At 43.4% G+C, this 27780-nt stretch overlaps 1 protein-coding gene across 10 annotated transcripts in view; it reads left to right on the forward strand.

Moving 5' to 3' along the window:
• LOC108718947 (protein unc-13 homolog B) overlaps window positions 1-27780 on the forward strand; it is a 193185-nt gene that overhangs the window by 131397 nt on the left and 34008 nt on the right. For 5 of the 10 annotated variants that reach the window (XM_041570506.1, XM_041570519.1, XM_041570513.1 and 2 more), the window contains 9 exons: window positions 2646-2724; window positions 3933-3938; window positions 5317-5391; window positions 5630-5849; window positions 9236-9463; window positions 11140-11281; window positions 20306-20475; window positions 22739-22854; window positions 24049-24212. In XM_041570506.1, the coding sequence (XP_041426440.1) occupies window positions 2646-2724; window positions 3933-3938; window positions 5317-5391; window positions 5630-5849; window positions 9236-9463; window positions 11140-11281; window positions 20306-20475; window positions 22739-22854; window positions 24049-24212 (1200 nt within the window). The remainder of the gene's footprint in view (window positions 1-2645; window positions 2725-3932; window positions 3939-5316; window positions 5392-5629; window positions 5850-9235; window positions 9464-11139; window positions 11282-20305; window positions 20476-22738; window positions 22855-24048; window positions 24213-27780) is intronic. The other 5 variants (XM_041570508.1, XM_018267488.2, XM_041570518.1 and 2 more) reach the window with 1 other exon arrangement.

The raw sequence follows: 27780 nt of genomic DNA on the forward strand, positions 1-27780 counted from the left end.
ATGAATGTAGGAGGAAATACGGGGTTATTTTAATTATTTTCTTTTATTCCAGCAATAGTATAAGAACATTATTCTTGCTGTGACTGTTTCTTACTGATTATTGACACACAAACAGATAGCGTGGGGGAACAGGCTGGATGATACAACCCTGATATTCTGCCTCTGTTATCCCTAACATATCATTTTCATGTGCTGGCTCACAATTCCAAAACAGTCAGTTGTCGGCATAAGCCCGCTATTATAACATAATAATGTCTTCCTTGGAAAGCACTGAATAAATGGTAGATCTTGTTAAAGTTCTCCAGATGTATTCATACATAATGTACACAAACCAGTGTTCTGTACATCTCAACTCAAACCCATGCTCTCTACAGCTTAATTTAAACCCATGTTCTCTACAGCTTTATTTAAACCCATGTTCTCTACAGCTCAACTCAAACCCATGTTCTCTACAGCTCAACTCAAACCCATGTTCTCTTCACTTCAACTCAAACCAATGTTCTCTTCACCTCAGCTCAAACCCATGCTCCCTACAGCTCAACTCAAACCCATGCTCCCTACAGCTCAGCTCAAACCCATGTTCTCCATAGCTCAACTCAAACCCACGTTCTCTACAGCTTAATTTAAACCCATGTTCTCTACAGCTTAACTCAAACCCATGTTCTCTACAGCTCAACTCAAACCCACGTTCTCTTCACTTCAACTCAAACCAATGTTCTCTTCACCTCAGCTCTGACCCATGTTGCCTACAGCTCAACTCAAACCCATGTTCTCCATAGCTCAACTCAAACAAATGTTCTCTACAGTTCAACTCAAACCAGCGGCTTTGAGAATTAATGGGCAGGGGCTTGTATATACAACTGATCCAAGCTATTTCTAGAAATGAAGATGGCATGACTTCAGCTCCAAAGAGAACGTTCTGACACAAATAACTGGCTCATCCATTCAGATAAATTCCAGCTCCTTATGGTTTTAATAGTTATTTAGATGTTCTATGCCCAGTAAGCAGGTTGTAAAGGAGCAACTTATTAAACACAAGGGAATCCATTAAAAAAAATTGGGTTGGAAAGACAAGTCCTAGAGCAGCGTGTGCCGCAGCATGTGAAATAAATGCCATTTCATGTAGGCTGCTACTCCCATGATATTTCCCATGGGGCTGGATAAGCCTGGTGCCTAACTGTAATTGGGGAAGAACAGGCTCCATGAACAGCACCAGGAACATGAGTTTTTCTCAGTCACGGTTACAGATATAAACCACATTCGTTTTTTCTATATATTTCTATTTCAAAAAGGAATGTTATAGTTAATAAAACGATCATGACCGATGTATCTTTTACCTTGATATTATCTTAAAGGGGCCCTAACCAGGAAAAGGCAGCTTTGAACTGAAAGTCTGACAACCACTCTTTAAAAGCATAAGCGCAATATAAATCAGGCTTTCCTCTAGTTTTGGCTTTACATTGGTCTGTACTCCACTATAATTGAACAGCGGGTGGAGTTTGATTCCCAAGGGGGAAGCAGGATTAAATTGAAGTTAGATATTGCAGTAAGTATTGCAGGCTGCAAATATCTCTTCTCATTGCAAGATAATAGCCAGAATTGTGTCAGTAATTGCCCTCGAGAGCACGGATAAGGGACCTAAAAGCTATTTATTCATGGGGACATTTGTTACCAGATACAGCACCAGAAACTTAGTCTTCCAGAGTATCTCCTAGTCCCCAGCTCTTGTGGGACTCCCGTACTAGGAGGCACATTTATTAAAAATCTAATTTTGAATTTAAGGGAGTTTTTTTGCTCCAAATTCAAATGGGAGCTTATTTATTAAAAAAATCGAACTTCTAAAACTCGGATGAATATTTACGACCCGAAAATTCGACTACACTCGATTCCTGTTTTTTCTCCGGAAAAAACCTCAAATGTCAGGATGGCTACTAATAGTTTAAATATGGTCACTGAACCTTTCCCATTGACTTATACATGAACTCAACAGGTTTTAGGTGGCAAATAGTCAAATTCGAGTTTTTAAAGGATCAGAGTATGATAAATCTCGAAATTCTAATTAAAACTCGAATTTTTGACCATAAAAAATGTGAATTTTCAATTTGGCCCTTAATAAATCTGCCCCTGGTGCCTGAGAAGTTGGGTGGCTGAAAATATAAATATAGTGAGGCTGAACAGTTTAGAGTAGACCCTAGTTCCTATACTCTCGGTGCTGGCTGAGCTAATTCCATCCATTCTTCTCTCTTTGTACTGATGAATGATGGATAATTCCACCTGTTTCACCCTCAAGAAAAGCTGGTAGCACCCATTCTACCCTGCAGTTTTGGACTGAGCATCCTGGGGTTCACCAGAGAACCCAACATGCAGGACTCACTCTTGTAACAATTGAGATGGAGAAACTGCAACATAGTATTGAGGTTATATAGACTTATAGTAGCAATAAGAAATAGCTGGACCCACCTGGAGATCCTCAGGTACTCAGACCAGTGTGACACTGCTACTACACTCTTGGGGCCCATCACAAAGAACTACATTTGTCGTTTCTATCCTGGAACAAATGGACCAACTGTTTTTAGCTATTCTCCTACTTTGACTATTTGCTGCCCCTAAAAGCTGTAGATTGTAAATATCTGCTGTCTTTTCAGGCCGGCAGGAGGACTCTATGGAATTGACAGCATGCCTGATCTGCGCAAGAAGAAGCCCATCCCTCTGGTTAGCGACCTGGTGAGTCTTTCATTGTCAGATCTCCTCATTTAAGCTGCACAAAGGGGAGTCTCAATTAAATACCTGACCTTTACTCTTGTATGATATTAATGTGATATTGTTTAATGAAGACTTCTGATTTCTGTACTGCCAGGGGCCGAGCATGTTACGGACACATAATGCAGGTTCCCTTTCCTCATATACTGGGCCATAGGGGAGATCCTTGCCTTGAACTGCTTACACTTTATGCAGACAATTAGCTGAGCAACCTGTAGGGGTTTTTTCTTATTGATATATTTTGGCCTTATTCTTCTTGGTCTCGGGCACTGGTCTAGTTTATGGTGACCTATTATAAGCAAGAGCAGGGCAAGCATCCCAGGGAAAAGTCACATTAAAGGAAAACTATACCCCCAAAATGAACATTTAAGCAACAGATAGTTCATATCATATTAAGTGGCATATTAAAGAATCTTACCAAACTGGAATATATATTTAAGTAAATATTGCCCTATTACATCTCTTGCCTTGAGCCACCATTTCGTGATGGTCTCTGTGCTGCCTCAGAGATCACCTGACCAGAAATACTGCAGCTCTTACTGTAACAGGAAGAGATCACCTGACCAGAAATACTTCAACTTTAACTGTAACAGGAAGAGATCACCTGACCAGAAATACTTCAACTTTAACTGTAACAGGAAGAAGTGTGGAAGCAAAATACAGAACTCTGTTAATTGGCTCTTGTGACCTAACATACAGTACAGTGAATCCTACGATCCCAGGGGGCGGTCCTTATTTTTTAAAATGGCAATTTTCTATTTATGATTACCCAATGGCACATACTACTAAAAAAGTATATTATTATGAAAATGGTTTATTTACATGAAGCAGGTTTTACATATCAGCTGTTTTATGCAATATCTTTTTATAGAGACCTACATTGTTTGGGGGGTATAGTTTTCCTTTAATTAACCAATTCATACCTTGAGAAAAATCAAAGCAAACATCCAATTGGTTGCTGAGCCACTGGTGCATATGGAGGGCACTGTGTAGGACAGGGCACCATGTGGCAGAGACCTGATATAAATATGAAGGTTGTTAGTAGGGTCGATGTGCACTCTTTGCTTCCAAACTGGTTGGTTACAATGGAGGATGATGAGCAGGAACTGGGTGCTTATGTTTCTCTTACTAATCTCTATTATCCTTTCATTTGCTTTCACTCCATTCTACAGGCTATGGTAAGTGGTGCCCACCCCGAGCCAACGGCTTATGAGTTTGTAGTTACTTGCCTCCCTGCCTTTGTCCTTTTTCTGTTGCTATATTAGGGTTTGGCTACATTTTCCCATTGTACATCACTGATTTAATGGAATTAAAAGGAGCTCTAACAATGTCTCCTCCAAGAAAAGGGGAGTTGTTTTTGGTAGCGGAGACTGGCGATGAGTGGGTTAGATATTTTCTGCCAAACCTTGACCAACTACTTTTCAATCAACGCCCAACCCAGCCTGAAGTCCTCTTCTATGTTGAGACCCACACTTGGCCCAGTTCCCGTCAGATCAATCACCATAGGAGAAGGGCAAGCTCTTGTACCTCCACAAAGGGGAAGGGCCTGAATGGAAATGTTACCTGCCACCAGCCAAACCCACACTTGGGGCTTTCTTTCAAAAGCTGAAATGGTCCAACCCATGGGTCCTGTGTGTTTCAGATAATCCTCTAGTGGAGACCCAACCCCTACAAAATTACATATATATGAGATGGCAAGGACAGATGGGTGAGTGTTTGTATCAAACACTAATATTTCCAGTGACCAAACTGGGCCAGAATGTGCCCATTATAATCTTCCCAGAAATAGTTCTACAATAAAAAAAACTCCCCGGCCAGTAGGGGGAGCCGTTTTTGGGAGCTGCTGTATGTTGGTGGCACAGGTCTTATTATGTGAGTGAAAAACCTTTTTCTCCTACATTATATTCAGTGATGGGGCCTGAATGTGATACCTACATATTCCTGGCATGGCAGGCCTGGCATATATGTGCCCTGTCCCTTTCATTTTATATTGTATTGAACCCTTTTGGTTTGAGTTGGTTCCCATTCCCTGTAGCTCCTGATTCTGGGCCGGATTTAGGTTGGGACACTTTCCCAGGGGCCCTTCAGTAGGAGGAGCCATAGATCCAAATGGATATGATTAAATAACTGCTAAATAAATACCCACTACCCCAACTCCCACCATAAAACTGCACTGGGGCTTTCTCCTCTCTAAATCCGGCCTTGTTGTTTAGTATTGAACTAAAGAAATCCCATTCCTCAGCACTTTCTTTTTAAGAGGAAAATGTTATTAAAAAGTTCTTCATTGCAAGATGTAAATTTACAGCAGTGTATTATGATCCAGTATCTCATCCCAGTCATTCGTCTCCTTGTTGTAGTTACCATGCATTTATAATGTAAGGATATCTGGGAGTATCTGGCAACTCCCGGTACCCTCTCTGTTCTCTGCTCAGTCTGTGCCCAGTTGCCTGTGAGAAACAGAGATGTTTTTGCCATTTTATTAGCCGGCGGTATAATGTGGCGCTTGAATACGACTCATTCAGCCCCTGATTGTGTTGGTATTATTTGTTCTTCCAGTCGCTGGTCCAGTCACGGAAAGCCGGTATCACCTCTGCCATGGCGACCCGCACGTCTCTGAAGGATGAAGACCTGGTAAGGACCTCAATTTATAGCTTCAATGTCAAACATTTCTGGCTGAACTCAATTGGCCAGATTTGTTCGTAGGAATCGGAGTGATGTTCTCAGTGGTCAGAATGGTGGAAAGGCAATTGGGCTATTTGTGTGTGTGTCCAAACTGCCTGATATCTGACCAATTGGCAAATGTTGGGATGTTCGATCCTCTGGGAAGGACACGGGACAGATTGTGACTGACATGATTATTCTGTTTCAGAAAACACACGTGTACAAGAAAACGCTACAGGCCCTAATCTACCCCATCTCCTGCACAACACCCCACAACTTTGAGGTATGGACGGCAACGACCCCGACCTACTGCTACGAGTGTGAGGGATTATTATGGGGAATCGCTCGGCAGGGGATGCGCTGCTCTGAGTGCGGCGTCAAGTGCCATGAAAAGTGCCAAGACTTGCTCAATGCCGACTGCTTGCAGAGTGAGTATTCAGCACTGGAGTGGTTATGTTTGTAACATATAATGGCCAGCTCAGCAGGCTAGAGGTAGACCACTCGCAACTGCCACTTCATTAAACTGAAAGGTATTGGTGCACTGCTGCTTATCTGAACGGCACTTGCCTGACCCACAAAGGAAGAGTCCAAACAATAACCTTTCGGGTAAGTATCGGGGAACCCGTGCAAGGTTTGTAGCCTTCTGTCTCTACAGTGCTGAGGGCATTGTATCCTTGCTGAACCAGATCTGAACCCGTACAGACCTCTCCCTGAAAGTGGTTCTGGGGAATATGCAGTTTACATTCCATTAAAGGAGAAGGAAAGCTACCGAAGAAGTTTATTGCCAATAGATTAGCCACAATAGTGCAAGCTATAACACTATATTTATTCTGAAGAATGCTTTACCATACCTGAGTAAAAAGCTCTAGAAGCTCTCTCTGTTTGTTTAGGATAGCAGCTGCCATATTAGCTTGGTGTGACATCACTTCCTTCCGGAGTCTCTCCCTGCTCACTTATAGCACTGGCTCAGATTACAGCAGGGAGAGGAGGAGGGAAAAGGCAGAGGATGAGAGGAGCAAACTGAGCATGCTCAAGCCCTAGCCCTGGAGGTTTAAGCTGAAAACAGGAAGTCTGATACAGAAGCCCATGAGTACACAATAGAAAGAAAGAAATTCAGTGTTTCTTTTGACTCAGAGCAGCACTAGTTTGAGGGGTTAATGGTGTATTTATAGAGACATTTCTTATAAAGCTTACTTCATTTTAACCTTTCCTTTTTTTAAATACTCATCCCTGCTGTCATTCTGCCAGTACTAAGTAGTACTAAGCACTATTGGGGATATGTAATAAAAGGCACTTAGTTTGGCCAGGGGCTGTAACCCATAGCAACCAATCAGCAGGTAGCATTTACTAGTCACCTGTTTAAAGGCAAGCACCTTATGAGTTGCCATGGGTTACTGCTCCTGGGCAAACTTAGCCCCAAAAGGCACAAAGTTTGCAGTAACCAATAAGATGTTTGCTTTTAAACAGATGACCAGTAAATTCTGTCTGCTGATTGGTTGCTATGCGCTACTGCTCCTGGGCAAACTTCGTGTTTTTTTTTTGTTACATCAACCCATTGGTGCCTTATATTACATATGGGGGTGTGTGTTCTGTAGGCAGTGAAGGGGTTTATGTACAAGTCATGAGGACTCGGCACGTGCATGTGGCTCAGGCGTGTGGGCAGCACATCTCATCGGCACCCGTAGGTGGCACAGGAATGCCATTGCCTGTTCCTACCCAGCTGACTTAGCAATGGAAATTGCAGGGCTGAGAAGGCTGTTATTTTCGGCTCACCTGGAATTATTTCATTGTTTGTTCTGTACAGATGACATTGTGCCCGACGGTGCCCACTCTACCTTTATGTGTGTGTGTGAGGGCAGTCATTTCTGCCAGTGATTATTAGTGCTCAGCAGGCTCGCTAGGGATTTGTACTTGGAGAAACCTTCATTCCTCTCTGAACACTAGCAGCAATGTTATTCCTTCAGCTGGATCATACACAGCCATGCCAGCACTGTACTACTGAACTGCAAGTCCCAACAGCCCTCTGGAGCCACACAGAGACCCTAGAGCCACACAGAGACCCTAGAGCCACACAGAGACCCTAGAGCCACACAGAGACCCTAGAGCCACACAGAGACCCTAGAGCCACACAGAGACCCTAGAGCCACACAGAGACCCTAGAGCCACACAGAGACCTAGAGCCACACAGAGACCCTAGAGCCACACAGAGACCCTAGAGCCACACAGAGACCCTAGAGCCACACAGAGACCCTAGAGCCACACAGAGACCCTAGCCAACAGGACCCGGAGCCACACACAGACCCCCGGAGCCACACACAGACCCCCGGAGCCACACACAGACCCCCGGAGCCACACACAGACCCCCGGAGCCACACACAGACCCCCGGAGCCACACACAGACCCCTAAAGCCACATATGTGTATTTATGTAGCAGTACTGTTATACTCCTTACAATACACAAAAGCCAATGACTATCTTGTAAATTATATTCCTATAAACGGTGAGTTCTGATGTCATCAGTTATAAACGGTGAGTTCTGATGACATTTCTGTCACATGACTCACTGAAACGTGTGTATTATAATAAATAAAGTACCTCCAGTTGCAAAATATGAGGATATTAGAAGTTACCTCGGAGTTCCATGGCCTCGTACTTTTATATGGTCATGAAACTCCTCGGTAACTTATAATATCCCTATATTTTACAAGAGGGGCTACTTTATTCACTATATATAGCAGCGCTGTACAGCAGAACAATACATTAATACAACAAGCAGGGGTCATTACAGTAATAAATACAAAGTACAAGAGGAAAGAGTTCCCTGCCCCGTAGAGCTTACAATCTAGGTGGGTAATATACAGACACAAATGGGAGGTATCATGTGCACTGAGCCGTGCCTGAGGCTGAATGACTGGGCTCTTATTATAACAACATCTGGGGCCCACTCGCTCCTGCCCGGTTACCTTGAAGAACCTTCAGCTGCTCACATGGAATCTGCACATTGTGCTTGTTTCCAGCTCAGCCACATGGAGCTCTGCTCTTCTCTAATTCCCTGGGCTCCTCGATTAGAAAGTGTTAGACATGTCAGTTCTGCACAACTGGGCATCTAACTAGAGGCTCCTCACACATCCAGTATCACAGTCTGTGCTTGTTCCTTTATACTCAAGGTGAGAGTTGTGTAATACATGTGGTACATTCTGCTGACAGTCAGAACATGTAGTGAACAGCAGAGATTTATATCAGTTATTATTATATCTGTTATTTCCAACTTGTAGAACACCAACCATCTCTCCAAGGTCAACCCTTAGGTTCTGATTGGAACCGGGTGACTGAATTGTCTTGCATATCTAAACAGTCTATACCTAGAGCCCATCAGATACTGAACTACAGCTCCCATCATCCACTCTGCACCAGAGCTCAACTTCCCAGGCTGCTCTCTTTACCATGGTCATGTAAGAGGTGGTGCTTGTTTCCAACTGAGACGGGTATGAGGGGAATTTGAAGAGAAATTAAACAGTTCGAGGAGCAAGAGTTCCCTTTTGTGACCAGGGCTTCATTAGTAACGGCAACACAGATATTAGTTCAATGGATAAAGCACATCCCTTTCAGTTGGATCTTATAGTCACCCATGAACTTTATCAAAGGAAAGAGAAAAGTCCAGAAGTAGGAAATTAGAACAAAAAAAGAGCTTTCTACCAGGTTAAACACGGAAGGGGGATGGTATTCAAGGACCCAATGGAAGGTTCCTAATTATAATATTGCCTCCATTTTCCCGGGTTCAGTAACGTTGGGTCTGTTTATGTTTTTCTAACAGGGGCAGCAGAGAAGAGCTCCAAGCATGGAGCAGAGGACCGCACCCAGAATATCATCATGGCCATGAAAGATCGTATGAAGATTCGGGAGAGGAACAAGCCGGAGATCTTTGAAGTGATCAGGGATGTGTTTGATGTGGGGAAGGTGGCCCATGCCCAGCAGATGAAAACTGTGAAGCAGAGTGTGTTGGACGGGACCTCAAAATGGTCTGCCAAGATCACTATCACTGGTGAATCCACAGAAATCTACTTTCTCACTCACTAATGCCTCTTTTATTGTCTCCCTCACTCACCACCTCCTCCCACACTCACTGTCTTTCACCTCTCTTTTACTCACTGGCTCACTCACCTCTGCATCTCCTCCCTCTCTGTCTCACTCACCTCTGCATCTCCTCCCTCTCTGTCTCACTCACCTCTACATCTCCTCCCTCTCTGTCTCACTCACCTCTACATCTCCTCCCTCTCTGTCTCACTCACCTCTACATCTCCTCCCTCTCTGTCTCACTCACCTCTACATCTCCTCCCTCTCTGTCTCACTCACCTCTGCATCTCCTCCCTCTCTGTCTCACTCACCTCTACATCTCCTCCCTCTCTGTCTCACTCACCTCTGCATCTCCTCCCTCTCTGTCTCACTCACCTCTACATCTCCTCCCTCTCTGTCTCACTACCTCTGCATCTCACTGTTTCACTTACCTCTCCTCCTTCACTGTCTCTTGCCTCTGCCTCCCTCACTGCTTGATTTAACTCTTCCTCCCTTACTGGGACTGCTCCAATTGGCATCTTGGAGAAGGAGTTTACTCCGTCTGAGACAAATTAAAGAGGTTTTTTGCCTTCCTCTGGATCAACTAGCAGTTAGGCAGGTTTTATAGACAGAAAATGGTTGAACTTCATGGACGTGGTTCTGGTTTTCAACCCAACTTACTATGTTATTATGTTACTCTCGTATTGACCTCTCCCTCACTGTCTCATTGACCTCTCTGTCCCTCACTTTATAGTCAGGATCTGATTGTAGAGGTGCATATATTATATATATATATTGGCTCTACCTGAATTGAACCTTTATTCCAGCCAATTTGTGCTGTAGTTTGTCAGCCTCATTATTGATCTCCTCTCTGCCAGTTTCCAATAATATTTGCCCCCCTGTAAAGTACAACACTGGTCAGAATAATTTTATCCTTTGCTTCCCAATTATCCCTGCCACGTGTGAGGGAAGGTCAGTGCCTTTATTAGCTCCATTAGATTAAATGCCTGTTAACTGCCTGTTTGTGTATTGGGCCTGACAGCCAGATGGGACCTTATTGTTAGGCCTGTGAGTCTCACATAGAGGTTGTGGCAGCCGGAGCTCCCCAGGGGCTTCTTATTATTACAGTTCATATGATTCAATTCCTTGGAGTGTGTCTGTAGCACGGCCGTCTGTCTGTCTGTCTCTCTCTCATACTCGGCATCACATTAAAGAACTGAAGAATTGCTGAGGCTCCTAATGTGATGGGAGTCAGGAACTTGTATAAAGTAAAAATATCCAACCTGTCCTTGAATTAGTGGATTAGAAACCCCAATGTATATCGGCACAATATATAATCTTTCCTGAGCTAAATCTCACCCTCGAGGGGTGTGTAAATGCAGGAGGCTAATGATAGGACAAAACCAGGATCCATTGCTGCTATTGGATAGAAATCAATTTGAAATAAAAAAGCAACAATATATAATTTGTGAAAACAAACCTGTCTGCATCAAAATAATGTTTTAGGGTACACTTCCCCTTTGATGTCTTGATGACTAGAATTAAAGTCGTGTAGTAGAGAAGAGATAATATCCGACACTGCTGTTAATTCAATGTATTTTAGGATATTACTGGGGTGTGTGCTCAGGATCCCCCAGTCTGACATGTTACTGTATCCCCCCACAGTGCTGTGTGCTCAGGGTCTACAAGCCAAGGATAAGACGGGCTCCTCCGACCCCTACGTCACTGTGCAGGTGGGAAAGACTAAGAAGAGAACGAAAACCATTTACGGGAACCTCAATCCTGTCTGGGAGGAGAAATTCTACTTGTAAGTAACTCAGAGCTGACAATGGGGGACTCTAAGCAATGGAATACGGTATAATCTGCTCTTAAACATTAAATAAAGCATCATAAACTGCACCTAATTGTACCATACTAATTATTATTCACTAATAAAAAGCTATACATTAAAGGGGTGGTTCACCTTTAAATTAACTGTTAGTATGATGTAGAGAGTGATATTCTGAGATAATTTGCAATTGGTTTTCATTTTTTATTATTTGTGGTTTCTGAGTTATTTAGCTTTTTATTCAGCAGATCTCCAGAGCTGGTTGCTAGGGTCCAAATCACAGATGGATTGTATTTGCCCCAAAGCACCTGTTTCTGTTAATTCACTGCTGCCCTAGGTTCACGGATAATAATCCCTTTGCCACAATCATTCAGTGTCTCGGCCAACCCTCTCTGCACAGCCAGGGGAAATACAGCAGGGAATATACAGCAGGGAATATACAGCAGGGAATATACAGCAGGGAATATACAACAGTGGATATACAGCAGGGAATATACAGCAGGGGATATACAGCAGGGGAAATACAGCAGGGAATATGCAGCAGGGAATATACAGCGGGGGATATACAGCAGGTAATATACAGCAGGGAATATACAACAGTGGATATACAGCGGGGAATATGCAGCGGGGAATATGCAGCAGGGGATATACAGCAGGGAATATACAGCAGGTAATATACAGCAGGGGATATACAGCGGGGGAAATACAGCAGGGGATATACAGCAGGGAATATACAACAGTGGATATGCAGCAGGGGAAATGCAGCAGGGAATATGCAGCAGGAAATATGCAGCAGGGGATATGCAGCAGGGAATATACAGAAGGGGATATGCCACAAGGAATATACAGCAGAGGATATGCCACAAGGAATATATAGCAGGGGAATATACAGCAGGGGATATGCCACAAGGAATATACAGCAGGGAATATACAGCAGGGAATATGCCACAAGGAATATACAGCAGGGAATATACAGCAGGGGAATATACAGCAGGGGGTTATGCAGAAGGGGATATACAGCAGGGAATATGCCACAAGGAATATACAGCAGGGGATATACCACAGGGGATACCCATACTGCCTCACTTTATGTACTTTGCCCCCAATAATTTTCAGCAGAAATCTAATTTATGTACTTTGCATATTTTGTATCTCCAACCCATTCACCTCTGTACTGACTCACATGAACCCAGTACCACTCATGTGCCGACTGCAGTTACATCTCAGCACTTTTCTTTTTTTTCTTTTTTTATAAATGCAAAAATGTAAAATTTCAACTTCAATCATTAATTATCCAGCAGCCAAAGAAACGGCAAGATAATTATACAATTAAAGCACCGTGTAATTAATTATAGGGGGGGTTGTATTTCTGTACTTTCAACAGGGCTGGCTTTTATAAAGAAAATTACTTCCTTTTATATTTGTGTATATTTATTCTTAAGCTTATTTAAATTAGAATGTTATTTTCCAGTCGCCTACTGGGTGTCCAGAGCATTCCATCTCTGTAATTTGTGTCTATAGTGTAGGTATAATTGTAGTAGCTGCCATATTGATTCCCTTAGACAGTACAGTATGACGGTATAGCTTATTGTGTGCCCAGAACATTCCTTCTCTGTATATTTGTATTTATACATATGGGAGGAGGAGGTGCCATATTGATTCCCTTAGACAGTACAGTATGAGGGTATAGCTTATTGTGTGCCCAGAACATTCCTTCTCTGTATATTTGTATTTATACATATGGGAGGAGGAGGTGCCATATTGATTCCCTTAGACAGTACAGTATGAGGGTATAGCTTATTGTGTGCCCAGAACATTCCTTCTCTGTATATTTGTATTTATACATATGGGAGGAGGAGGTGCCATATTGATTCCCTTAGACAGTACAGGTATGAGGGTATAGCTTATTGTGTGCCCAGAACATTCCTTCTCTGTATATTTGTATTTATACATATGGGAGGAGGAGGTGCCATATTGATTCCCTTAGACAGTACAGGATGAGGGTATAGCTTATTGTGTGCCCAGAACATTCCTTCTCTGTATATTTGTATTTATACATATGGGAGGAGGAGGTGCCATATTGATTCCCTTAGACAGTACAGTATGAGGGTATAGCTTATTGTGTGCCCAGAACATTCCTTCTCTGTATATTTGTATTTATACATATGGGAGGAGGAGGTGCCATATTGATTCCCTTAGACAGTACAGTATGAGGGTATAGCTTATTGTGTGCCCAGAACATTCCTTCTCTGTATATTTGTATTTATACATATGGGAGGAGGAGGTGCCATATTGATTCCCTTAGACAGTACAGTATGAGGGTATAGCTTATTGTGTGCCCAGAACATTCCTTCTCTGTATATTTGTATTTATACATATGGGAGGAGGAGGTGCCATATTGATTCCCTTAGACAGTACAGTATGAGGGTATAGCTTATTGTGTGCCCAGAACATTCCTTCTCTGTATATTTGTATTTATACATATGGGAGGAGGGAGGTGCCATATTGATTCCCTTAGACAGTACAGTATGAGGGTATAGCTTATTGTTTGCCCAGAACATTCCTTCTCTGTATATTTGTATTTATACATATGGGAGGAGGAGGTGCCATATTGATTCCCTTAGACAGTACAGTATGAGGGTATAGCTTATTGTGTGCCCAGAGCATTCCTTCTCTGTATATTTGTATTTATACATATGGGAGGAGGAGGTGCCATATTGATTCCCTTAGACAGTACAGTATGAGGGTATAGCTTATTGTGTGCCCAGAGCATTCCTTCTCTGTATATTTGTATTTATACATAAAGGGGGAGGAGGTGCCATATTGATTCCCTTAGACAGTACAGTATGAGGGTATAGCTTATTGTGTGCCCAGAACATTCCTTCTCTGTATATTTGTATTTATACATATGGGAGGAGGAGGTGCCATATTGATTCCCCTAGACAGTACAGTATGAGGGTATAGCTTATTGTGTGCCCAGAACATTCCTTCTCTGTATATTTGTATTTATACATATGGGAGGAGGAGGTGCCATATTGATTCCCCTAGACAGTACAGTATGAGGGTATAGCTTATTGTGTGCCCAGAACATTCCTTCTCTGTATATTTGTATTTATACATATGGGAGGAGGAGGTGCCATATTGATTCCCTTAGACAGTACAGTATGAGAGTGTAGCTTATTGTGTGCCCAGAACATTCCTTCTCTGTATATTTGTATTTATACATATGGCAGGAGGGAGGTGCCATATTGATTCCCTTAGACAGTACAGTATGAGGGTATAGCTTATTGTGTGCCCAGAACATTCCTTCTCTGTATATTTGTATTTATACATATGGGAGGAGGAGGTGCCATATTGATTCCCTTAGACAGTACAGTATGAGGGTATAGCTTATTGTGTGCCCAGAACATTCCTTCTCTGTATATTTGTATTTATAAATACAAATAGGAGGTGCCATATTGATTCCCTTAGACAGTACAGTATGAGGGTATAGCTTATTGTGTGCCCAGAACATTCCTTCTCTGTATATTTGTATTTATACATATGGGAGGAGGAGGTGCCATATTGATTCCCCTAGACAGTACAGTATGAGGGTATAGCTTATTGTGTGCCCAGAACATTCCTTCTCTGTATATTTGTATTTATACATATGGGAGGAGGAGGTGCCATATTGATTCCCTTAGACAGTACAATATGAGGGTATAGCTTATTGTGTGCCCAGAACATTCCTTCTCTGTATATTTGTATTTATACATATGGGAGGAGGAGGTGCCATATTGATTCCCCTAGACAGTACAGTATGAGGGTATAGCTTATTGTGTGTCAGAATATTCCTTCTCTGTATATTTGTATTTATACATATGGGAGGAGGAGGTGCCATATTGATTCCCCTAGACAGTACAGTATGAGGGTATAGCTTATTGTGTGTCAGAATATTCAGTGCTGGAGGCTCAGCTGCAGTTTCAGGATTTCGGGTGTCGGAGCTGTGGGATCAGGTCTCTCTGCCACTGAGTTCTGTTCTTAATATAAATGTTTTGTTAATCTCTTAGTCATTCCCTTGAGGCAATAAACATACAGTTTTAGCGTCTCTAACTGAATTTACTTTTATTCTTAAACCTTTACCCAAAACTGGAGGAGGAGGAGGATGGAAGAAATGACAGAGCAGGGTGAGACTGGCAAATAGTGACTCAGGGGAGCAGGAATATAGAGCCAGTATGTATGTGAGGCACCTGTTGGGAAGGTGTATTTGCTGTGTAATCCAGTCTGTGCTCCTGGGCTAATTACACCGGGTCCTTATAAAGGTAATTATTGTACCTGTGCAATTAATTGGCTTGAAATACAGGGCACAGAGTGGCAATAAGTACAGCCTTGTCTGCTCCCAGCTCTTTCCCCCAGTTCAGTACAATGGCTGTCACTGGGCTCACTGATGAGCTGTAATTTTCCTTTTCTTTCCTCCTCGGGGCTGTTATTTGTGCTGTGACATTTAGTGCTAATGATTCACTTACTAACACTCTCCCCACATCTCCATATAAAGATCAAGTGCGGCCGCTTTAATGGGACGTGCGGTGTTAATTCAGTATTCTCACTGCTGCAACAGTGGTCCCTTTCCAGGCTGCCAAGAAGCCCACACACTGCCTTCCAACTGTACTGATAGGGCTCCTTGGTGCTGCCATATGTACCACTGCTCAAGCTGCCCTCACCCAGCATTGGCCCCTGTGCTCTTGGGTCTTCCAGCACCAGCCCCTGTGCTCTTGGGTCTCCAGGCTCCTGCGCTCTTGGGGCTCCTGGGTCTCCCAACTCCTGCATTCTTGGGTCTCCCGACTCCTGCGCTCTTGGGTCTCCCGGCTCCTGCGCTCTTGGGTCTCCCGGCTCCTGCGCTCTTGGGTCTCCCGGCTCCTGCGCTCTTGGGTCTCCCGGCTCCTGCGCTCTTGGGTCTCCCGGCTCCTGCGCTCTTGGGTCTCCCGGCTCCTGCGCTCTTGGGTCTCCCGGCTCCTGCGCTCTTGGGTCTCCCGGCTCCTGCGCTCTTGGGTCTCCCGGCTCCTGCCCCTGCACTCGAGGAGCATTCAGTGACTTCTTACATTTACTTATTGTGTAAGTTCACTGGTTTTGTTCGCTCTGCCTCAGACAAGCTATCTTATCTAAGATAATTAATTAAATCTTATACTATCAGTGCTGTAATGATAAAGGATAACTGACCCTGTGAGACTGTTGCTATGATCTTGAGTATTTATATCCATATTCTCTGCCATAAAAGCAAGATGACTACCTGAAGATGCCCACATACAGCACCAGAAATAACTACTCTTAGCTGTAGACTAGTTCCCTTGAGTGTGTATTGCTTATTGGCCCGTGTATGGGACCAGCCCAGCAGCCTGCGGACCCATATCTGCCCAGTTATTTTTCCTTCGGATAAGGATGAGAAATAAACCAATCATGTATAGGGGTGTAGCTTGGGTTCCAGTGTTGGGTTCTAATGGATGAGATGATTGTCCATTTGCTGATACAAACTTTGCCAACAAGGGTTAACTTAAGCCCCTGTCGTGTTTTATTTGTTGCAGTATGTGCCCCAACCTTGTTTATATGAGCATCCAACTCACCAGTTCCCCCTAGTGACCAGTGTTGGATGTATCTTTAGTACAGGCCCTGGGTGCAACTGAATCTTCATCCAGTCACTGCTCCCCCAATCACTGCTCCCCCAGTCTTTAGCAGGTCCCACCAGCAGGAAACTCAGGGGAATCTCACCCACAGTTTGATGCTCCATAGATCAAGGTTAGGGTGGTGGGGGGGGGGGGTACAGGCACATAATGCATTCTGTACAGTTGGGATAAACATTGGCACCAGCACCGTGAAAAGGTTTTATTGTGCCAAGTTACTTGGGAGCTTCTGATTGGACAAGGATACCTGCTAGTAACAATCTATATTATCATGGTTGTCCATTTCATTATCCAGGGAACCTCCTCTATGCTAATTTCCCAATGACATAAATTGGAAATTACACAGGCAAATTTAACAAATTTTCCTTGAATTTACGCAAGAAAAAAAATTAAAAATGATAAAAAATACACCCGAGAAATTGAGGCAAACTTTGTTGCCGTTAGGCAAGGAGAAAATTCACACTTTATTATTTATTAAATAGGCCCCTTACTGGGTAAATAATTCAGTACTTACCTACTTCCTGTCCCCACCTACCTGCTCTACTTCCTGCTTCTGTGCTGAGCCAATTCCAGCTCTCTTAAAGGGGGGCAGTTGGTGATTGGATGACTTACTGGTTAAAGAACCTTCTCTATTAGTTGTAGCCAATCTCAGCTCTCTTGAGACACTCACTGATTGGCTAGTGTCTGGTTCTAGTACCTGTGCCATTGGCCTGAGCCAGAAAAGTGTTTCACCCTATTGGTGAACGTGGACCAGCATATGTTGTTACAGCACATAATGATTATTTTATTAACTCTTTCATGTAAATTTCACATCATCATCTTCATCTAATTATCCTGAATCAAGTGCCAGAAATAACAGATGGGCAATGCCAGCCGATACCCACTGCTGGTCTATTCCTCACACTCAGTAGGGCCCCGTATATTTGATTGACATGATTCCGGCACCCAGAGTGTTACATATGAGTCATTACTTGGCTCCTTTAAGATCTTAAGGCGGTTAAGCGCCCCACGCAGGGTGTTCAGAGAAGGGAGGATAAGGAAGTGGTTAATCACTGCAATTTGTAGATGATTAATGATGCATCTAATTGTCACATCCCTTGAGAAAATAAATACCTCCTTTTGCCCTAATTCTGCATGGATACTTTTATTTTTGTTGCCTAGCAACAGCTTTCCAACTTGGTGAGAAGGAGGTGATTGTCAGTTCTGCCGTCTCCTACCCCCCTCCTCTTGGTCTTTCCTTGTGTTCTGTCACACAGAGGTACCATATCATCTTAGGGGCTGTTCCTGCTGAATTGTGCTTAGTACAGGGAATACCTATGCTGCCATAGTTTTATGGGATCTCTCTGTACAGACTATGAGCAAACTTAGGGGGCTGTTCCTGCTGAATTGTGCTTAGTACAGGGAATACCTATGCTGCCATAGTTTTATGGGATCTCTCTGTACAGACTATGAGCAAACTTAGGGGACTGTTCCTGCTGAATTGTGCTTAGTACAGGGAATACCTATGCTGCCATAGTTTTATGGGATCTCTCTGTACAGACTATGAGCAAACTTAGGGGACTGTTCCTGCTGAATTGTGCTTAGTACAGGGGAATACCTATGCTGCCATAGTTTTATGGGATCTCTCTGTACAGACTATGAGCAAACTTAGGGGGCTGTTCCTGCTGAATTGTGCTTAGTACAGGGAATACCTATGCTGCCATAGTTTTATGGGATCTCTCTGTACAGACTATGAGCAAACTTAGGGGACTGTTCCTGCTGAATTGTGCTTAGTACAGGGGAATACCTATGCTGCCATAGTTTTATGGGATCTCTCTGTACAGACTATGAGCAAACTTAGGGGGCTGTTCCTGCTGAATTGTGCTTAGTACAGGGAATACCTATGCTGCCATAGTTTTATGGGATCTCTCTGTACAGACTATGAGCAAACTTAGGGGACTGTTCCTGCTGAATTGTGCTTAGTACAGGGAATACCTATGCTGCCATAGTTTTATGGGATCTCTCTGTACAGACTATGAGCAAACTTAGGGGACTGTTCCTGCTGAATTGTGCTTAGTACAGGGGAATACCTATGCTGCCATAGTTTTATGGGATCTCTCTGTACAGACTATGAGCAAACTTAGGGGGCTGTTCCTGCTGAATTGTGCTTAGTACAGGGAATACCTATGCTGCCATAGTTTTATGGGATCTCTCTGTACAGACTATGAGCAAACTTAGGGGGCTGTTCCTGCTGAATTGTGCTTAGTACAGGGGAATACCTATGCTGCCATAGTTTTATGGGATCTCTCTGTACAGACTATGAGCAAACTTAGGGGACTGTTCCTGCTGAATTGTGCTTAGTACAGGGGAATACCTATACTGCCATAGTTTTATGGGATCTCTCTGTATAGACTATGAGCAAACTTAGGGACTGTTCCTGCTGAATTGTGCTTAGTACAGGGAATACCTATGCTGCCATAGTTTTATGGGATCTCTCTGTACAGACTATGAGCAAACTTAGGGGACGGTTCCTGCTGAATTGTGCTTAGTACAGGGAATACCTATGCTGCCATAGTTTTATGGGATCTCTCTGTACAGACTATGAGCAAACTTAGGGGACTGTTCCTGCTGAATTGTGCTTAGTACAGGGAATACCTATGCTGCCATAGTTTTATGGGATCTCTCTGTACAGACTATGAGCAAACTTAGGGACTGTTCCTGCTGAATTGTGCTTAGTACAGGGAATACCTATGCTGCCATAGTTTTATGGGATCTCTCTGTACAGACTATGAGCAAACTTAGGGACTGTTCCTGCTGAATTGTGCTTAGTACAGGGAATACCTATGCTGCCATAGTTTTATGGGATCTCTCTGTACAGACTATAGGGCAAGGGAAGCAATATAAAGCAGTAAAATAATTGAAGAGTTCCCTCTAGTTCCTGCTTTACACCAATCATAATGATCTGCAGTAAATAGCAGCTTTCCATTTGTTACCATTACCCTCATGTTTGTGCCCATAGCCAAGAGAGCAGCCTAGATACAAGTAGTAATGAGTATCTGAGTTCTGTACATACAATACTAGAGACTGGTTTATTTTACCTGTCTGACCATGGGTGAGAGAGCAGCCCCGGAGCAGGAAGTATAGTAATGTAAATCTGTTGCAGGGATAGGTACAAGAGGGGAGATTGAATTCAGTTACCTGGGAGAGTGTTTGCAAATGGTTAAATGTATCACCTTAAAGCTACAGCCAGTGATTTGTAGTTCAGCAGCATGTGGGAGGGGCTTGAGGTTGCTATGATGCTCAGAACCTACAAACTCACTGCCCCCACACATAGTTCTTGCCCCATCTGAATTGCCCTGTGTTCCCGCAGCGAGTGCCATAACTCATCCGATCGCATCAAAGTGCGGGTTTGGGATGAAGACGATGACATCAAGTCCCGCGTGAAACAGAGGCTGAAGCGTGAATCCGACGACTTTCTGGGACAGACAATTATTGAAGTCCGAACCCTGAGCGGAGAGATGGACGTGTGGTACAACCTGGGTGAGTGGCCCCCTGAGCTGGGCAATGCCAATTAATTAATTAAAAACTTACCCTCCTTGTATTATATTCCCATCTCATGTTTTATCAACTCTCCATTGTGACTCTGATCTGCAGGAATATTTCATCTTATTTCTAGTATCAGCTTTTGTCTGTACCCCTGATTCACTTCCCATCTCTCCCTGTAACACCCCTTTCCCTCCTCTAATCTCATTGGCTCCCTCCTGTCTGCTGGGAGGAGCTACTGGTGAATAAAGCATCCGACCCTTCCTTATACCTATCTAATGCATCAGCCTGTACCCCTGATTCACTTCCCAGCTCTCCCTGTAACACCCTTTTCCCTCCTCTAATCTCATTGGCTCCCTCCTGTCTGCTGGGAGGAGCTACTGGTGAATAAAGCATCCGACCCTTCCTTATACCTATCTAATGTATCAGCCTGTACCCCTGATTCACTTCCCAGCTCTCCCTGTAACACCCCTTTCCCTCCTCTAATCTCATTGGCTCCCTCCTGTCTGCTGGGAGGAGCTACTGGTGAATAAAGCATCCGACCCTTTCTATATAATGTATCAGCCTGTACCACTGATTCACTTCCCAGCTCTCCCTGTAACACCCCTTTCCCTCCTCTAATCTCATTGGCTCCCTTCTGTCTGCTGGGAGGAGCTACTGGTGAATAAAGCATCCGACCCTTCCTTATACCTATCTAATGTATCAGCCTGTACCCCTGATTCACTTCCCAGCTCTCCCTGTAACACCCCTTTCCCTCCTCTAATCTCATTGGCTCCCTCCTGTCTCCTGGAAGGAGCTACTGGTGAATAAAGCATCCGACCCTTCCTTGTTCCTATCTAATGTATCAGTCTGTACCCCTGATTCACTTCCCAGCTCTCCCTGTAACACCCCTTTCCCTCCTCTAATCTCATTGGCTCCCTCCTGTCTGCTGGGAGGAGCTACTGGTGAATAAAGCATCCGACCCTTCCTTGTACCCATCTAATGTATCAGCCTGTACCACTGATTCACTTCCCAGCTCTCCCTGTAACACCCCTTTCCCTCCTCTAATCTCATTGGCTCCCTCCTGTCTGCTGGGAGGAGCTACTGGTGAATAAAGCATCCGACCCTTCCTTATACCTATCTAATGTATCAGCCTGTACCACGGATTCACTTCCCAGCTCTCCCTGTAACACCCCTTTCCCTCCTCTAATCTCATTGGCTCCCTCCTGTCTGCTGGGAGGAGCTACTGGTGAATAAAGCATCCGACCCTTCCTTATACCTATCTAATGTATCAGCCTGTACCACTGATTCACTTCCCAGCTCTCCCTGTAACACCCCTTTCCCTCCTCTAATCTCATTGGCTCCCTCCTGTCTGCTGGGAGGAGCTACTGGTGAATAAAGCATCCGACCCTTCCTTGTACCTATCTAATGTATCAGCCTGTACCCCTGATTCACTTCCCAGCTCTCCCTGTAACACCCCTTCCCATTTCTCATTGTAACACATCTTTTCTAATCATGTTAATCATGTTACAGACAGGTACATAATATATAATAATAATAATAATAATAACAGGTACATAATATATAATAATAATAATAATAATAGCAGGTACATAATATATAATAATAATAATAATAACCGGTACATAATGCTGATGATACCTGTAACTCATCCTGTGGCAGGAGTATAAATGAGTACAAAGCCTCTATTCTCCGCAGTAATTATCCGCTCACACACAGGGAAGCTGCTCTGTACAACACATCAGTCATTGTGTTAATGATCGTCTGCTACAGACTGAGACAAAGCTTTTCCCAATTTCTCAGTCATTGGGAGGACCCTGTGTTATAAAACAGACTCCATTGGATTTGGCTACACCGGGAGACTCCCCGGGGCCCTCACACGCTGTAATTCCCAGATCTCCGTCTCATTAGCGCCAGGAATAGGGCAAAGGTAACACTGTGCTGAATCCATTATCAGGGAATGTACAATGGGATTTCAGTTGGAACTTGGCAGAGGGAGTAAAATCAGAAAATACAACTTTTGTCCCTCCAACTTATAAACTAGAGATCCCAGGAGCCATAAGAGACTAAATGGCTGATATATTTATATATTTACGTATAGACACGAATTTGCATGTGAACCACCGGCGGGCCCCAAGGGGTGCAGGTTTAGGTACAATTACACCCCCAGTAGTTCCACCACTGCTTTCTGGCGAGTTGCAAATTACAGTCCTTTATACTATTCCATTCAAAGCCTTTTGTTTCCGTTTGATGGTTTTAGAGAAGAGAACAGACAAGTCGGCTGTGTCGGGCGCCATTCGGCTGCAGATCAGCGTTGAGATTAAGGGAGAGGAGAAGGTTGCGCCTTATCATATTCAATACACCTGCCTGCATGAGGTGAGTCCATGTTGTCTGTAAGTCTTTCCACTGGCTGGAACATACCTGTAGGATGTCCATGAGGCTGGAGTAAGAAACCAATCAGAGCCCAGTATCTAGTGGGGAACAGACAGTGGGGGTCATTTACCAACACTGGACAAATAACTTGTGGCAACCAATCAAATTGTTGCATTCATTGTTTTACGTGCAGCTGGATCAAGGAAGCCAGTCACTGATTGGTTGCTATGGGTTACTGCCCATGGACTGACTTTGCCCAATGTTAGTAAATGATCCCCAGCATGTGCTTCATAATTAGAATTTACCCATCAGAAACCACAGCTGACCAGGAACTTGTGCACTAGACGTCGGCACCAGATTGACTTCTTGTGCTCACGCTCCTTTTCGGGGGAATTGGGAAGCAAATGAGCTTGGTATCTGATACCCTGCAGGGTACAGGGGAGCAGGGATGTTATGTAGATGGGGTTGCAGCTGTTTTATTATGACATAGACCTCAAATATCAGTAATTCTTCAGTTAAAGGGATACTGTCATGGGAAAAATTTTTTTTTCAAAACGCATAATAGTGCTGCTCCAGCAGAATTCTGCACTGAAATCGCTTTCTCAAAAGAGCAAACTGTTTTTTTTATATTTAATTTTTAAAATCAGACATGGGGCTAGACATATTGTCAGTTTCCAAGCAGCCCCCAGTCATGTGACTTGTGCTCTGATAAACTTCAGTCACTCTTTACTGCTGTACTGCAAGTTGGAGTGATATCACCCCCTCCCTTTCCCCCCCCCCAGCAGCCAAACAACAGAACAATGGGAAGGTAACAGATAGCAGCTCCCTAACACAAGATAACAGCTGCCTGGTAGATCTAAGAACAACACTCAATAGTAAAATCCAGGTCCCACTGAGACACATTCAGTTACATTGAGAAGGAAAAACAACAGGCTGCCAGAAAGCAGTTCCATCCTAAAGTGCTGGCTCTTTCTGAAATCACATGACCAGGCAAAATGACCCGAGATGCACCTACACACCAATATTACAACTAAATAAACTTGCTGCTTCAGGAATGACATTTTATATTGTACAGTGAATTATTTGCAGTGTAAATCGTGTCATTTAGAAATAAAACCATCATAAAAATCATGACAGAATCCCTTCAATAGCTTCAGTTCGATATATATTTCTCATTTCCTGTTCTCGGCGCTGCAGAACCTCTTCCATTACCTGACAGACGTACAAGGCGGAGGGGTGGTGAAGATTCCAGAAGCCAAAGGGGACGATGCCTGGAAGGTTTACTTTGATGAGACGGCCCAGGAGATAGTGGACGAGTTTGCCATGCGATATGGTATCGAGTCTATTTACCAAGCCATGACGTGAGTATCTCCCATGATCCTCGGGAGCCGGGTGCGGCCATCTTTGTGCTGCCGCTGATTACATTATTGTTATGTGCTCATTTCTGTACATAGAGAATTCAGGGAAACGATTCCTTTAATATTCCACAAACTGAGGCTTTATATAGCGCCGCATGCAGGAAAGCCACTCACAAAGCCACTGATTAGCAGCCATTGTTTCTGCCAGCGCCAATTGAACTTGGGCAGAAAGATTGTAATGGAATTTTGTGCCTTTTATACCTCCAAAATAACCCAGGGAACATACAACTGTTGTGCTGCACTCAACCTCTACTGGAGGGCTCAGTATAGGGCTATATTATTTATATAATGCAACGTATTCTGCAGCCGCTTTAAGGTGGCCGTTAGGGATGGGCGAATTTTTTCGCCTCGATTCGCCGAAAAAATGAGGCCCATAGACTTGTATGGCGGTGGGCGTCAAAAAAAAAAAAGACGCGCGGCAAAATAATTTCGCCGCGCGACAAATTTTTTTTGACGCCCATAGACTTTAATGGGCGTCTGCGATATTTCGCCGGCAGCAAAATTCTGGCGAAGCGAAACGGGTCAAATTCGCCCATCCCTGGTGGCCGTACATGGGCTGATATCAGCTGCTGATGGGTTAAGTTGGCAGTGTATGGGGCCCTCCGACGGCTTTCGTGATCAATATCTGCCCAAAAGTCCGGCAGATGTCATTTGGGCAGGTTTAAAGGAGACATATAAACAGAAAAAGCCTAATTTTGTAGGCAATTATGAATAATATATGGTGTTGGTGTCACATTGTGCTACAAATTAATATCTTTACAAATAGCCCCTTTATTGGAGCTCCCTATAGATGTTCACTGGTCCCTGTTTTAAATGAGGGGTGGGCGTGTCCTAACGGTCCCTGCCAGAAGCACAGTAGGAGGGGAACAGCCAATCACAGCCCTGCAGTCACACAAGCACAGACAGGCTTCAGTTCCCTATCAGGTCCTGCTAGCTGCTGATTGGTTCCTGTCCTACAGTGCAGTGAGCTGAGTGCTGCCGGACCCTGCACAGCCTGGGAGAGGAGGCAGCTGCAAGTGGAACAGATGGGCAGAACTTGTAGTAACCAGAAACACTGCTTTTTGAAGCACGTTCCTTCTATATCTAAATGAGTTTAGTGCACTGGTACATTCTTGATTTTTTCCTAAAATTATCCCGTCGGATCGAGGGGCGAATTGGTTTGATGATGCAGTCCTCCAGCCGACCTCCCATATCGGGATCAACACGATATCACCCACAATGTTGACATGTCGGGGAGACATCCGACCATTTGGTGACCTGAGAAATCAAGCGGATCTCTGTTTGTATGGCCGCTTTAGTCTGCGGGGCAGTTTTGGTGCGTTTATTGGAATACTTTTAGGTTAAATAAAGCACCACAACCAGCTTTATGTGCCATTTGGAGGTGGAATCAAGTGCTGGAGCTGGAAGATCGAGTGTTAATCAATGAGGCCCATCATCTGTACAGTTGGCCAATCAAACATTACTTTCTGTTCTAATGTTACACGTTGGGCTTCCCATTCATTCTCAATACATTTGGCTGCTACAAAGGAAGACAACGTGTTTCTTGGCTTTCTTTATCCTCCAGTCTCAGAGCAAACAAACAGTCTGCGTGAGCTTCATCCCAAGGGCCTTCGTGCTGCTTTCTGGCTAATTAGTCGGCTTCTGTTTTACAATTAAGGTGTCATCCGGAGTTAACCGCGTTATTCCACTAATGGGTTTATTCCAGAGGAAAGATTTAATCAGCCATTCCACTGGCTACATTCAAAATCCAATTTGTCGGGAGGTTTCCAGGAAAGTATTGGAGAAATAAGGATTTTACGGTTATCGTTTGGTTCAGCGAATGATACTCATCTGTTTCAGTGGAGATCGGTGTTGCCATGAGGATTCCTGGAAGCTTCCAGAATGATTTCAGCTTATTGGGAATTACTGGTGTTTACTTAATGATCCGGCAGATTCCTTTCACTTCTTTATATTTGTGAAGCTCTGCTCCGTGACTTGCAAAGAAAAAGAGACGCAGAGTTTTCAGATTTGCCCCCATCGGTTGTCTAGTCTTTTAAAGACCAATGATTCACCGTTAAGTTAAGTTTTATGTTGTTATAGAATGTCTAATAACTTTTCAATTGACTTTCATTTTGTATAGTTTTTGAATTATTTCCCACTCTTTCCAGCTTTCAAATGGGGGTCACTGACCCCATCTAAAAACAAATGCTCTGTAAGGCTACAAATGTATTGTTATTGTTACTTTTTATTCCTCATCTTTCTATTCAGGCCTCTCCTATTCATATTCCAGTCTCTTGATTAAAGGGATTGTTGACCTTTGAGTTAACTGTCAGTAGGATGTAGAGAGGGATATTCTGAGACAATTTCCAATTGGTTTTCATTTTCCATTATTTGTGGTTTTTGAGTTTTTTGGCTTTTTATTCAGCAACTCTCCAGTTTGCAATTTCAATAATATGGTTGCTAGGGTCCATATTTCCATAACAACCATGCGCTGATTTGAATAAGAGACTTGAATATGAATAGGAGAGGCCTGAATAGAAAGAGGAGTAATAAAAAGTAACAATAACAATATACTTGTAGCCTGTTGGTTATTTTCTTACCAGAACCTTATTATTTGCAAGACTCCAAGACAAAGAAGGTTCTGCAGAATCACAGATTTATTTATTAGACAAAACATTGGAATCTTGGGAAGCTTGTCACACTTAGCATGGCACTTATAGAGCATTTGTTTGTTTAGATGGGGTCAGTGACCCCCATTTGAAAGCTGTAAAGAATCCGAAAACGAAGGCAAATCATTCACAAACTATAAGAAAGAAAAAATAAAGACCAATTGAAAAGTTGCTTAGAATTAGCCATTCTATATAATATTAAAAGTTAATTTAAAGGTGAACCATCCCTTTAAATTAGTGCATGGTTGCTAGGTTAATGTGGAACCTAGCAACCAGATGGCTGAAACGACAAACTGGAGAGTTGCTGAATAAAAATCCAAATAAGTAAACAACCACAAATAATACAAAATGAAAACCAAATGCAAACTGTCTCAGAATATCCCTCTCTACATTTAACAGTTTATTTAAAGGTGACGAACCCCTTTAAGCTGACATTTAGGAGTGAAAGGCAGTTTATGATGTTAGAACTCATACTGTGCTGTCCATATGGACTGGAGGAAAACAGTCTGGTGTTGGTATAGGCAGGGAGTGATTTTCTTGTTTGCCAAAAGCTAATTAAAGACATAGTAACATAGTAAGTTTGGTTGAAAAAAGACACACGTCCATCAAGTTTAACCTTAATTCTATATATAACCTGCCTAACTGCCAGTTGATCCAGAGGAAGCGAAAAAAAACCCATTTGAAGTCTCTTCAATTTGCCTCAGAGGGGGGTGACATAGAACAAACCTCTCAGTCTTGTATATGGTGTTCAGTTTCTATAATTAAGGACATGTAGATTTTAATCTCATCCCAGGGCCTATTTGATGTATAATAACCAGAAAACATTGCAGCACAAATGTTGTGCCGGGACACTCGGGTCAGAC

This window comes from Xenopus laevis, chromosome 1L, assembly GCF_017654675.1.
Source record: "Xenopus laevis strain J_2021 chromosome 1L, Xenopus_laevis_v10.1, whole genome shotgun sequence".
In the NCBI taxonomy this organism is placed as follows: Eukaryota; Metazoa; Chordata; class Amphibia; order Anura; family Pipidae; genus Xenopus; species Xenopus laevis.